This window comes from Ascaphus truei, chromosome 8 (assembly GCF_040206685.1).
Source record: "Ascaphus truei isolate aAscTru1 chromosome 8, aAscTru1.hap1, whole genome shotgun sequence".
Lineage (NCBI taxonomy): Eukaryota > Metazoa > Chordata > Amphibia > Anura > Ascaphidae > Ascaphus > Ascaphus truei.
In genome coordinates, this window is record NC_134490.1 from 6620935 (window position 1) to 6635124 (window position 14190).

At 46.0% G+C, this 14190-nt stretch overlaps 1 protein-coding gene across 3 annotated transcripts in view; it reads left to right on the forward strand.

Moving 5' to 3' along the window:
- The window catches only part of CSGALNACT2 (chondroitin sulfate N-acetylgalactosaminyltransferase 2), a 59613-nt gene that overhangs the window by 35939 nt on the left and 9484 nt on the right, over positions 1 to 14190 (forward strand). For 2 of the 3 annotated variants that reach the window (XM_075610423.1, XM_075610424.1), the window contains exons 2-5: positions 6134 to 7175; positions 9295 to 9511; positions 12008 to 12109; positions 13134 to 13312. In XM_075610423.1, coding sequence (XP_075466538.1) covers positions 6515 to 7175; positions 9295 to 9511; positions 12008 to 12109; positions 13134 to 13312 — 1159 coding nt within the window. In that variant the 5' untranslated portion in view covers positions 6134 to 6514. Of the gene's footprint in view, positions 1 to 4357; positions 4379 to 6133; positions 7176 to 9294; positions 9512 to 12007; positions 12110 to 13133; positions 13313 to 14190 lie in introns of those variants that run through there. The other variant, XM_075610425.1, reaches the window with a different exon arrangement.

Below are 14190 nucleotides of genomic sequence, written 5' to 3' on the forward strand. Positions count from 1 at the left end.
AAAAAATAAAATAAAAAAATCGTTACGCATTTAAAGTGAACGAGCGAGGTCGCGTAACCTTTTATATACCGCGGTCTCTGCTAATTCCCTGTGAATCTGTGAGCAGTCTGCAGTTACACAAAAATTCAGCGAAAAGGCGAAATGCGAGTAAAAATTGCAATAAATAAAATGTCAGGAAGCAAATTTGACGATATTTGCATTTGTGTGTTTGAATCGAAGATCCTAGTCATGTATTCGAGGAACATTGTTAAGCACGGGGTGAATAATCTATATATTAACACCCAAAGCTATTAGCTTTATTACGTTATACATACGTTTGTGTGACACTTTAGTGAACAATCGGGAGAGGAGAAGCTTGCCGGGTGCTTTCCCTGGCCTTACTACGAGCGCCGTCCGGGGGCGTGTCTGGGGGTGGGACAGTGACGTCACGGAGCTGGTACGCCCTCATTGGGCGACTGCTCATGTGATCGGCCCTGCGCTCCCGTGAGCGCTTAAACGAAAAATGTTTTGCCTGCTACGCCTCCGCACGCCAGCGGAAGCGTGCGCGAGCCCTTGCTAAAGCCGCTCTCATTGCGGCTGCAGGGGCTCACTGACAAGCGTCAGCGCGGTTAGCAGCTAAGCGCTGACCATGCCCGCGGCCTTACTCATCGCTGTGACAGATCCGCAGATAGACGTGCAGTAATCTGGGCTGGCGGTTTACCTAACGCTGCTTTTTGCAATACATAGAAATGTTCTTCTGCTTATCTCAATGCCTTTAAGTTTCTGAATTGTTTAATCTGATCAGGCCCTGCAGCAAGATAGCTGTTTCTGTCGGAAATTGTTCACGTGTGAATTTAAAGGCACACAATCACAATGCAGCATCACCGTATCACAGAGTATAGATGAGGGAGCGACGCGGGAATCGGATCGGCCGGTGTGTTTGGTCTGCGGATTTCCGTGAATCAGCCTCAGAAAGAGCGATTCATTTTTTCCAGATTTTTATTTTTATGTATCACCGACGCACCAATCCACGGATTTAGCAAGCCACGGATTTAGCAAGCCACTGGTGGATTTGTAAGACTCCAGTCTGCGGGTTGTGCCCAATGGCGCTTTTGGATTAATCCGCATGGATTGAAACTGGAACAATCTGTCCACGTATTTTACACCACGATTTTTAATGGAAAGCTCCAGAAATTCCGCTAAGCGGATGGTGACTATTTCGCCCATTTCTAGTGGTGAACTCCAGTCGTCACGGGTCACCCACAGGTCAGGTTTTCAGGATATCACTGCTTCAGCACAGGGGGTGCAGTCTCAGACTGAGCCTCTGATTGAGCCACCTGTGCTGAAGCAGGGATATCCTGAAAACCTGACCTGTGGGTGGCCCTTGACGACTGGAGTGGCCCACTCGGGGTGTAGATCCATGTAAAGACAATATAAAACATGATTAAGATGCCATAACATTGTCCCTGGACGCAGGAAGATGGCCATCTTGTATTTATATGAGGGGTGGGAGAGGTTATGGGGAGAGCCTCACTGCTCCCTCCTGGGTTATTCTGGAATGGCCCACACCTGGTATTTGTATGGAGCTGCTGGGAAAATCCTGTAATGAAGATAATGAGGACAGGACAGAGGGTGAGCTGCTCTTGGAGAAGACGTTTGTTAGGACAGGACAGAGGGTGAGCTGCTCTTGGAGAAGACGTTTGTTAGGACAGGACAGAGGGTGAGCTGCTCTTGGAGAAGACGTTTGTTAGGACAGGACAGAGGGTGAGCTGCTCTTGGAGAAGACGTTTGTTAGGGCAGGACAGAGGGTGAGCTGCTCTTGGAGAAGACGTTTGTTAGGACAGGACAGAGGGTGAGCTGCTCTTGGAGAAAACGTTTGTTAGGATAGGATAGAGGGTGAGCTGCTCTTGGAGAAAACATTTGTTAGGACAGGATAGAGGGTGAGCTGCTCTTGGAGAAGACATTTGTTAGGACAGGACAGAGGATGAGCTGCTCTTGGAGAAGACATGTGTTAGGACAGGACAGAGGGTGAGCTGCTCTTGGAGAAGATGTTTGTTAGGACAGGACAGAGGGTGAGCTGCTCTTGGAGAAGATGTTTGTTAGGACAGGACAGAGGGCGAGCTGCTCTTGGAGAAGACGTTTGTTAGGACAGGACAGAGGGCGAGCTGCTCCTGGAGAAGACGTTTGTTAGGACAGGACAGAGGGCGAGCTGCTCTTGGAGAAGACGTTTGTTAGGACAGGACAGAGGGCGAGCTGCTCTTGGAGAAGACGTTTGTTAGGACAGGACAGAGGGCGAGCTGCTCTTGGAGAAGACGTTTGTTAGGACAGGACAGAGGGCGAGCTGCTCTTGGAGAAGACGTTTGTTAGGACAGGACAGAGGGCGAGCTGCTCTTGGAGAAGACGTTTGTTAGGACAGGACAGAGGGCGAGCTGCTCTTGGAGAAGACGTTTGTTAGGACAGGACAGAGGGTGAGCTGCTCTTGGAGAAGACGTTTGTTAGGACAGGACAGAGGGTGAGCTGCTCTTGGAGAAGACGTTTGTTAGGACAGGACAGAGGGTGAGCTGCTCTTGGAGAAGACGTTTGTTAGGACAGGACAGAGGGTGAGCTGCTCTTGGAGAAGACGTTTGTTAGGACAGGACAGAGGGTGAGCTGCTCTTGGAGAAGACGTTTGTTAGGACAGGACAGAGGGTGGGCTGCTCTTGGAGAAGACGTTTGTTAGGACGGGAGGCTGGTTACCTGTGAACTAGAAAATGTAGGCGCTCTAGCAGATAGTAGTGGGTTACTGGATGGTAAAACAACACCTCTGGTGCCGACAAAAATCATTATGTTGGTTCTGCCCTCCAGTGCTGGAAAGTCTCACAGTATCACTCTCCACGCCAGCGTTTTCAAGCAGCAAAACGTAAAATCTTATGGGGTTTTTAAAAAAAAAAACAGTTCTGTAGTATTAGATAATAGTGACTATTTAAAAAAAAAAATATATATATATATTTTTTGTTTTCAACTCATTTTGTTTTCATATATGCAGCATTTCGTTACCTTTTTATTGAAAACGAATTACCTAAGCTGCCGATCAATTCGTGCCTCCGTGATCGCTCAGCAAAGATGCTGCTTCCCGGGGTTCACTGGCTGGCTTTCAGTTTCAAATCAATCATTCAGCCAGTGTAACTCAGCAGCTACAATGTGTCCTTATCCTAAGGTAACATCTATTGTTAACAGTTTGCAGCTCAAACAGCTGGGAATATTGGCAACAAATGATCACAAACATGAAAGTGTTACACAGATTTTGCACTGCGCGGGAGATGTGCTAAAACCTGCTGTAGGAATCAAAAGATGCTCAGTACATTAAAACTCATTAAAAATGGCATTAATAGTTGAATTTTAAAATAAAAAAATGTAGTAAGTATTATCTAATACTACAGAATTGACTTATTTAAAAAAAAAATACGTAAGATATTTCTTGGATTGCTCCTTCAATGCCATTTTTAAGGATTTTTTTTTTTAAAGCTTCCTTTGATTTCTATAGCAGGTGTAGCCCACTTCCCCAGCAGTGCAAGATCTTTTAAACCACTGTCCTGTTTATGATTTGTTGCCAATATTCCAGGAGTTTGAGCTGCAAACTGTAACAGTGGACAATGTTACCGTAGTAATATAAGAATACATTGTAGCTGCTGAGTTACAGTACATTGACTGAAGGCTTGATTGAAACTAAAAGACGGCAAATATGTTAGTCACACAATCAGAATTTGTACAGATTTATAACGGGGGGCATCAAACGATTGGGTAAGACAGTAGAATGATACATTTTCACATGCTTTACATATATAAGAAGAAGGGGGGGGTTAGTATTGTTGCTTTATGGGGTAAAAGCAGGGTCTCGTGTTCATGATTTCCATGCATGCTCCCAACAAATGAGCGTTCTACAATATTATATTGTTCTTTTACCTATAAAGTCAAAGCCTAACCCTAAAAATGTTACTACATACTGCATATTGATGGATTCACCAAGTTTTAGGGTCTAAAGTTTAACCATCTTATAGGACCAAGACCACACCTCTCCCCCCAAAAGAGAACATTTAAGGTTCTTGTAATAATTGGTCATTAGAGCTCCTCACTGAATATAAATATATGCATGTAATTACACACAGCCCAGTTGAATTGTCTTCCCCTTGAACATGGTGCCTTATATTCCGTCTCCTGCAGCGTTGGTAAATGTTCTTTCCCCTTTCTCTCTAGTCCCAGGGAAATGATTCAGCTTCTCCCGCATGTCGCTTTGGATTTAACAGCTCCCCACAATGTTACTTGTCTGCCCATGCCTTTGGGGTGACGCCACGTTATTACCGGCACAGCTGTCTGCGGAGACGATGACTAAAGCAGCCTGAGCGTGAGGCTGGAAAGCCGAGTAATCATTTCAGTTATTTTTTTAAGAGAGAGAGAAACTCCCTGTATCGGCCACTTCAGTTCTCTCTCTCTCTCTCTCTCCCAGAGGCGCACAGCAGACTTCATTTTCTTCTGCGTGTCCTGAGTAATGCGCACGGAAAACGTGTTAACCCTTTCCTGTTTGTTGTGATAGATATAGACAACCGAATAGGACCTCCAGGAAAGCAATGTTCAAAATAGGGGGGGCGCCTTGGGGGGTGGGGGCAGCAGTTAAAGAGGTCCTGCGCTCTCCCCCAAGGCATTTAAATTAAATCCCGGGGGAGCGCGCGAGGCCTCTATAACACATTACCTTCCATCGACAGGTCATGGTAACCCGGCGTCACATGACCCCGCTGCGTCATTTAATGCCGGAGCTGAGCAGGATGGGGGGGCGCGAGCCACAGAGGAGGGCAGGCGGGGGCGCACGGGGACAGTTTGCGCACCCCTGCGTGTAGAGGTATAAGTGGATAGGAGGAGACACGTGTGGGGAATTTGAAATAAAACAGCAGGTCGAGCACTCACAGAAGGACTGAGTATGGTCCTTAGTGTAAGTCCAACGCTTGTATCCTAACCCCGGGTCTCCGGTATCCCCGGCGTGGAGTACTCCGTTACTCACAGGATTTCACCGTCCGGCTCCTCTAGCCGATGAGGCGCTTGTGCCGATCAGCTGTTACAAAAACCCTCCGTTCCCCCCGGATGCGTCTTCTTCAATCGTATGTGGTGGAAAGTAATGGGTGGATTGAGGAGATTGCAGCTCCTAGAAAAACTGAACCCTCACCAGCAATTGAAAAAAAAATATATATATATTTATTGAACTACATAAAAAAATACACGAAAAAACAAAACAAAAAAGATCTCTCCTCCTTGAGTTCTCTTTGTTTTTTCGTGTATTTTTTATGTAGTTCAATAAATATTTTAATTTTTTTTCAATTGCTGGTGAGGTTTCAATTTTTTTAGGAGCTGCAGTCTCCTCAATCCACCCGTTACTTTTCTGATTGTTGTGATATACGGTCTTGTAATTGACCAATATGGCCCTTGCAGTTTGACACAAGATTTTGAGACCTCGTAAGTCTCTTCTTCAGTTGTAAACAGATGTTCTCAGCCAATGTGTGGAACACTAACTCCCGATCCTGGGAAATAACGGGCTGAGTAACTGCCTCCCTGCAATATTGAGGTAATAACATACTTGACTTGGTTTTTTAAGTGTGAAGACCTTTTGGAGTTACGTTATCGTATTGCTGCGTATTTGTAGACACGCTCTTCCTGTGTTTTGAGTCATCACATAGAATTGTGTTTCTTTATTTTTTCAATCGCACCATTACACGCATTTCACATTTTAAAAAGTGGGTCACTTTTATAATGTATCAAAGAATGCAGATTTTGGTGCATAGAATATGTTTACTTCTATCTTTGGTGAATAGAATGTAGAGCAGGGGGTGTCCCCCTCCAGTCCCCAAGGGCCACCAACGGGCCAGGTTCTCAGGATATCCCTGCTTTCGCACAAGTGGCTCAGTCAAAGACTGAGCCACTGATTGAGCCACCTGTGCTGAAGCAGGGATATCCTGGTGGTGGCCCTCGGGGACTGGAATTGGCCCCCCCTGACGTACAGCAATACATGTGTTCCCTGCCACGGTTTCCTTTCACATTGGCACGTTTGAGTTTTCCGGTCTGTTTTTGTAAATGGGAGAATACTTGGTAGATCTAAACACTCTTATTTATTTATTTTGTCTTCTTTTAGACATAAAGATTGTACTGAAGTCTCAAAACACGGGACGTTGATGAAATGGAATTCAGATGGTAAAATGTGTGCCCATTGAAGTCTCGCAGCTGCGGTAATAGTAAGCAAGTTAAAGCCAGCTAATTTAGGGTCGCTATGAGCTGGTCCAAGTGGATCTACGTGAAGTCTTAATGGAGTTTCCCGTGTTCTAATGAGTTTAAGTGGAAGGATTGGAATATTCTGAGCATGGACACCCTTACAAATGCTCAGCAGGTTGATAAACATAAACCTTCTTTTGACCTAATGACGTGACACACAAAAGGCTGTGCAGGGGCGTGATCAAAGACCCTCCATGTGATGAGTGGATAGGTTCACATCAAGCCCCAAAAACTACCGTTTTCCATGAGAATGCCCAGGAGAGGGTTGTTTCTCCAAGCCAGGACCCGTTGGTTGCTGGTTGGGCTCTCTCTGGTCTTCAGTTTGATGCTGCTCATGTATCTTTTGGAGTGCGCTCCCCCACCCGACAGGAATGGGTCATTTCCTGGGATCGCCGGTGAGACCTATGGCAAGGAGCGTTACCAGGCACTCCTCCAGGAACAGGAAGAGCATTATAAGAGCCGCGCAACGAGCCTGAAGCGTCAAATTGCCCAGCTTAAGCAGGAGCTCCAGGAGATGAGCGAGCAGCTGAGATCGGCACATGAGAAGAAGCTCTCTATTGCCAATAGCACAGGGCACCAAGGCAACAAAGAGCAGCCTCCTAATGACCTCCTAGAGTTCCTACACTCACAGATAGACAAGGCAGAGGTGGTTGTGGGTGCCAAGCTGTCCAGCGAGTATGCCGTAGTCCCCTTTGAGAGCTTCAATGCTATGAAGGTATACCAGCTGGAGATGGGGCTCACTCGTCATCCTGAGGAGAAACCCATCCGTAAGGACCGGAAAGATGAGTTGGTGGAGGTCATAGAGGCTGGTCTTGAGGTCCTTAATAACCCTGATGAAGATGACGAGGAGCAGGAAAACAGAGGAGGCGAAAAGCTGATCTACAGTGAAAGCGACTTTGTAGAAGGTATGAAGTATTAAACACCAGATATCTGACACAACCCGATAGTAGATGAGAAGCTGAAATTAAGTTTCTGTAAAATTATAATTATATAAGATTTAGTATAGCTCCGATTGTGTACATAATTCTGTAATAGGTGGAGAGAATAACCATTAGTTATCCCTTCTTGAAAGAGTTCACAATGTCATTTCCCAGAGGCCCAAAGAAATACTCATTAGGAGCTTTCACGTGACTAGGGTATTAAACTGGAGGCCTCTTCAATACCAGTGTCCCCTCGGGCTATAAAGAAAGTTATTCACATAGTTACTCCAAAGGGTCTACGCAAACACATGCACACAAGCGAAATTGCTGCCTTTCAGCCACTAGAACATGGCCACGCAGATATACTGTGTGTTACTGTTCTAGCCCCTTCCCTCTCTGCCTGGGGGCTATTCCATTCATATAACGCCCTTTGCATGACAAGGTGCGTCCTCCTATTTCCTGCTGCCCACCCTCCAGCTTCAGAGAATGACCCCTTGTTTGATTGACTTGGAAACAGTTACATTGTTGCAGGTATGGCAAGAAGTCTCTTGTGACTTTGCACTGGGGCGGCCAACTCTAGTCCTCAGGGCCCCCAACAGGTCAGGTTTTCAGGATATCCCTGCTTCCGCATAGGAGGCTCAACCAGTGGCTCAGTCCTAATGACTGAGCCGCAGATTGAGCGCCCTGTGCTGAAGCAGGGACATCCCTATTGGTGGCTTTTGAGGACTGGAGTTGGCCACCCCTGACTTAGCAGTTTGATCCATTTAAAGGAGCCACCCGTCCCTACTTTTCCATCATGCTGTTTCCAGCTCAGGCGAGTCCCTGTTCCTGAGATACTTACAGGGGAAGCTATCAGGTTTAAATCTCCGCCTATAGGAAACAAAATGGCCAATTGAAAGCTGTAATGCCATCTGTTACGACTTCCTATTGGCCAGCCAGTTAAATCCCCCCCTATCCCCCCCCAGTTGAAACCAGGAAGGAATACCAGTAACCTCACTAATAAATATCTCTGGAACGGGCGGGTCACCAGAGCTGAAAATAATAGCGTGGTCCCACCCGGAAGGCCGAGATCGCGCAGGACACGCTGCGCAGAGCGAGGCTTTCAATGTCAACGTAACGCCATAACTTCCTTTAGGGCCTACAACTCGTCAGCAAATGCATTGCTGGTCCCCTTCAGCTATGAAGGGGTTAATATTTATGCTCGCTGTACAATAGTGAGTCCCTGCCTCGGGTAACCCATATACCTGTAATACACAGCGGAGTCACGTATTCATTGGCTGACTGGACACGGTTTCCATGTGATTCTCCCCATGAGCGCATTCCTGTTTTTGCACGAGGAACCACTTTCTGATGTGTAAAGGTGCAGTTCCATTTAGCCACATGTCGGGCATTATTCCTTAAATCAGCAGAACAGGGTGCATTACATAAAAAAAACAAAAAAAAAAACAGTATATATATATATTACAGGTTTGAAGCAGGGGCCTCTGGAGCTGAACCCTGTTAATTTCCGTTCCGGGGACCCCCCTGCTTACAGAGATACTTACCTCCTGAAGCAATGTCGGTATCTCTGCAGGTAGGGACCTGTGTGCCTAACAAAATGGCGGCTTTAAATGTCACGTGGGCCAATAGGAAGCTGTGACATCATCTGTGCGGCTTCCTATTGGCCAGCGTGACCTGGATATTTAAACTCCCACAGGGACACCGCCACCCCCTGCGGAGGTATCTCTGGACGCAGGGGGTCCACGGAGCGGCAATGAACACACTTTAACTCCGGAGACCCCCTGCTTCAATCCGGCTATTAACAAAAAATAAATAATAATAATAATAATGCAAAGTAGCCTGTCCTGCTGCTTTTACCTGTGATAAGGCTCCATGAAGCCAGTGGGAGATCTGTGCGATGGTGCCCTGATTGGGTGATTTACACCATTACCATATCGCAAACAACATTAATATTGCATCACATGAAAAAGTGTATTTTATAGTCAAGCTTCTTTCTTTCTTTCACCACCTCCCAGTGCTTTTCTTGGCTCTTTTATAATTGTTTTAAATAAATTAAATTCTGAACCGCGCAGTAACCTGTGGGATTTGTGTGGCCTCTTCCCAGGGTATTACCGCACGGAGAGGGATAAGGGATCCCATTACGAGCTGTTCTACAGGAAGCCGGACTCGGTGGAGTATCAGCACATCACTCTGTTCCGACCCTTTGGGCCACTTATGAAGGTGAAGGTGGAAACACAGGACATTTCCAGGGCTGTCATCAACATCATCGTCCCCCTGTCTGGGAGGACAGAGGCCTTTTCACAGTTCATGCAGAACTACAGGTGAGCCGGAGGTGGGAGCAGGCAGGTAGGTCAAGGGAACAGGGCAAGGTCAAAAGGGCTAGGGCTGCCAGAAGAGCCCAAATAATTTTGTAACATCGGAGGCCTCTGAATCAGGGAGTGTTTGTCAATCAGGTGTTTCCTGTATCCTTATCACACCCCGTCCATATCAGATATCCAATAAAGATAAGCGGAGGAGATGGGGAGCGGAGCTGGCGTGAGCCCGCGGTTACAGAGGCCCAGCTCTCTTCCCCACAACGGTTAAACTGGTCGTCGGGGAGAGCGCGGGGACCCTCTGTAAGTATCTGTTAGGGCTCAATTTCTACCAGATGCCGCCGAGCGGCAGCGCTATCCGGTGACGCCACCCTAACGCTGCCGCAGAGCGGCATCTTGATTATATCAGGGAAACGTCAAAGCGGAGACAGGAGGCGTGGCGAAGGCGTGGCCTGAGTGGTTCGCCCTCATTGGCTGGAACCACTCGCGCCGTCGCCAGCCAAGAACAAATCTGAGGATCGCGCCAGGAGACATCCGCCCTGCAATTCCACGCGGCGCACACGCCGCTACAGGCATAAGCGCTGCTAGTGTTTTTTTTTTTAATGTTGCGCGTTTTTCTGTATAATCACGGCCTTACCTGGTTCGGTGGCATCTCCTCCTACAGCGTCCTGTCATGGCACCGCGACGGCAAATAGCATCATGTTACCGTGAGAACGTGATGCCTCGTTACATCATATCGGAGAAAGAGAAAGGCTCCCCGCCCCCTCTCCCCTCCCCCCCGCCAACAGGTCAGGTTATAAGGATATTCCTGCTTCAGCACAGGGGGCTCAATCAGTGACTCAGCCACCTGTGCTGAAGCAGAGATATCCTTAAAACCTGACCTTTTGGGGGGGAGGAGGGCTCTTGAGGACTGCAGTTGATACCCCTGAAATACTGGTAAAGTATTTATAAACTAAACAAACCCGCCCTACAAATACAAGAAAAGGAATAGCATCTTTATGAGAGTAATATGAAAACGACGTTTCTGTTTGTACAGACCTTCCTCTGGGGATTTTTTTGCGTGGTACTCAGCTGATTAAACATGCATTTCCATCTAGGACCAACTTGAAGTGGGTGCAGTGATAATAACAGGTTAATGCAGCAATGCTTTCTGGGAATAATTGTTTACGGAATTGGAAAGCGGGGGCCTCCGTTTCGGACGAGTACTCTTCTCTGCAGGTTCCCAGATCATTACCAGTGTTGACATTGGGTTTAATGGAATTAATATGGCAGCCAAATCTCCTGGGATCCACTAGCCAATGGGAAGCCGCAACGTCATTGGTTGCGGCTTCCTATTGGTCGATACCAGCGGCCTTGTTCTTTCCTGCATGTGGCGCTGCGCCTTGACTGCTAATTATCTCGGGCATTGGGTTACAATTATGTCAAAAAATAAAAATGTGATTTCTGCAATAGACACATTATTCTGTTAAATAGACACATTTTCCTTCGATTACACTTTAGAAATGCTGAAAATGTCCCTTTTCATTTACAATGCGGTGGCAAAATGAGGAAGCAGGTTTGCCATTTTTGGGGTTATTTCATCCCAAAGAGATTTTTGCCCGTTCCCTTCCTTTTAATAGAGCCCCGTAGAAAGAAAGATGATGGGAAGTGAGCCAGTGGAAACCCACCCAAATCTCTGTCAAACATTTCCAGGATACACTTAAAAAATATTTACTACATTTCAGATTTTGTTTAAAATAAATTCCACGTTTGTAATCAATTAAAATATCATTGTCATTAAGTCACTATGTCTGTATGTGGGACTGTACCAAAAGATCTTCTCATAATGGTGTTTATGTAGGAACATAAAGTGCTCGAACCCTACGCAAAGAAACATTTAATGAATATATGGTATGAAACAGAATAAATAATTTGGCTTTAAGTAAATAGATGGGATAGAACATCATGTATCCCGTGTTCCAGTCCCATTTCCAATCATTTCACAATTACTAGTGTTATATATGTTGAGCACTAAAGTGGGGGGCTCCACTCAGCCCTCAAAACCCCCCAATAGGTTAGGTTTTAAGGATATCCCAGCTTCAGCACAGGTGGCTCAATCAGTCCCTGCTTCAGCACAGCTGGCTTATCCTTTGAGCCACTGATTGAGCCACGTGTGCTGAAGCTGGGATATCCTTAAAATCTAACCTGTTGGGGGGTCTTAAAGACTGGAGCTGAGAACCCCTGCTCTAATGCCAAATGCCATAACTACGCTCCTTTAATTTCCGGCACAAAAATAACCCTGCGTACATTTTTTTAATGAAGGGGAGACCTGTGAGGTTTTCATATCTCTGTACAGAATGTTTTTTTCCTGACACTATTGTTGGTCCATTACAAGTTCTCACCTCTCCAGAACCAGAACAGCTACAAGGACTTTGCAGATAAGTCTATCCCATTGTCCTCATCTGTAGAATTTTAATGGGCCATGAGAAGCAAATCTTAACAGGGACTTCCTTGGTTGTCATTTAGAGACGTGTGTATCCATCAGGATAAGAAGACGTTTTTGACTGTTGTCTACTTTGGAGAAGAAGGTCTCTCGGAGGTCAGGGAGATCTTGCAGATGGTTTCCAGGTGAGCTAGTTTCATTTGAGTGTCCATGGAGAGACTGACCGTACTAAGCTTCAGAATTAGAACCACCAGTCCTGTTTACGCTAGCATTTCATGCCCAACTCCTCGCCATCTTCAACAAAGGCCTCAACTTGACAGGGAGCCGCCATCTTTAATGTGTGATACTTTTTATGGCACTGGCTAAAATGTGTTAAGATTCCAGGAATAGGACAACCTGAATTACAAGGAACAGGACAACCTGAATTACAATCGTATTGTGAGTCACATAGAAAGAGTGTCAGGATGAGTAAAAATGGCTTTGTCAGTCCACTAAAGGACTGAACTGAACTGCATTAAAGATACAAAAAGAAGTGATGAATATCCATCCTCTGAGCAGCAATGGTTAGCAGTAACGGGTATAATTATACTGTGTTACATCATTTCCTTTTACTAGTGCAGGCCAACTCCAGTCCTCAAGGGCCACCAACAGGTCAGGTTTTCAGGATACCCCTGCTTCAGCACATGTGGCCCAATCACTGGCTCAGTCGTTGATTGAGCCACCTGTGCTGAAGCAGGCATCCTAAAAACCTGACCTGATGATGGCCCCTGAGTGAGGACTGGAGCGAGTGAGGAATGGAGCGAGTGAGGACTGGAGCTGGCCACTCCTGTACTAGTGGAATGAACGTTTTTATACCATTTTGTGACCCCCTCCTGGATCTGCTTTTCTGACTCTTAACCCTTTTTTGTAACACGCTTCAATTCCAAAACAGTAGGCGAAAGTAAACTCTAATTGCGGGACATTATTTAAGGACGTCCTTGTTGGCTCAGTTATAAAAATATAGTAAAGTACCACCTTCTCCGAGCTTCCAGCTTTAGAAACATCTGAATCAAAAACATAAAGAATAATAACTGTTTAGGATGAAGTATATCAACACTTCTAAAAATTCTGGGTACTCTGAGTCATTAGGTCCCGAGTACTCTTCCAGCTGCACGGGAAGAAACCTGCCCAAACATCGACTCTTAAATCGCTGTACTTTGGTGTTTGCAGCGAGACGAGCTTCCATAACTACACTCTGATCCCGCTGAAGGAGGAGTTTAACAGAGGGCGGGGCCTGGAGGTTGGCGCGGAGGCGTGGGACAAAGGGGAGGTGCTACTCTTCTTCTGCGATGTGGATATATTCTTCACGGCTGAGTTCCTGGACACGTGTAGGCTTAAAACAGAGCCTGGTGAGTTCATACCTTGTGTGCGTACACCCCTAACCGGTCACACATCACTCATGCAGCCAACCCTGGGGTGGAATCCCGGCACTCCAAAGAAGAGAGGGGATAAAGGAGCAATGATTTAATTATCACCTAATTGCGGGTTGGTAATTAGGGAGCAGGGATGGCTGGAGGTCGGTGCGTCTAGTTGCAGCTGTCTCAAATTCAATGAATTTTCGATGGTGATGTTTAACCATGCGTGGCCTGGTCTGGTTATGTGTGTAGATTTACAGAAGGAGCTGCAGAACCTGATACATGTCAGTATTTATTCTGTGCATCTCACTGATGCACAGTCCCCGTATCAAGCTGATGCACAGTGAGTAAGAGAAGCACAGAGGGGCTGAGTTAAGAGTTGGCTAATGACAGTGGATTTGTAACACAAAGTCGTTACTTGGGTGAAAATGGCTGTTTAGCGGCCTGGATTAAGCACAAGCAACGGCTGTTACTGATTTGAAGGTGTTATATTGATCTGTATAGTTTTAATTGATTTCTTAAAAGTAATATTTTAGGTCTTTATTCATTTATTTCAAGCTCTCATTTTCAGTATTATAGTATGTTCTCCTTGGAGTACATCTCACTAAATTAGGTATCTTTGCGCTTTTTTGTTATTTCATATGAATGATCTCCCTATTTGCTCTGCACCCCCCCCACCCCCCCCAGCCCCCTCAGGGGATGGAAGTAGCTTTATTAGTTCAATCACTGTAAATTAGAACAGGTTGAGTCCGGCACAGACTCTTTCTCGCTCGTTGTTTGTGTATCCTGAGAATAGATACAATGTATAGCGCTAGAGTTAATGTATTTGGCACAGCCAATAGCGCTAATCTAAGGCCTCAATATCATATTTT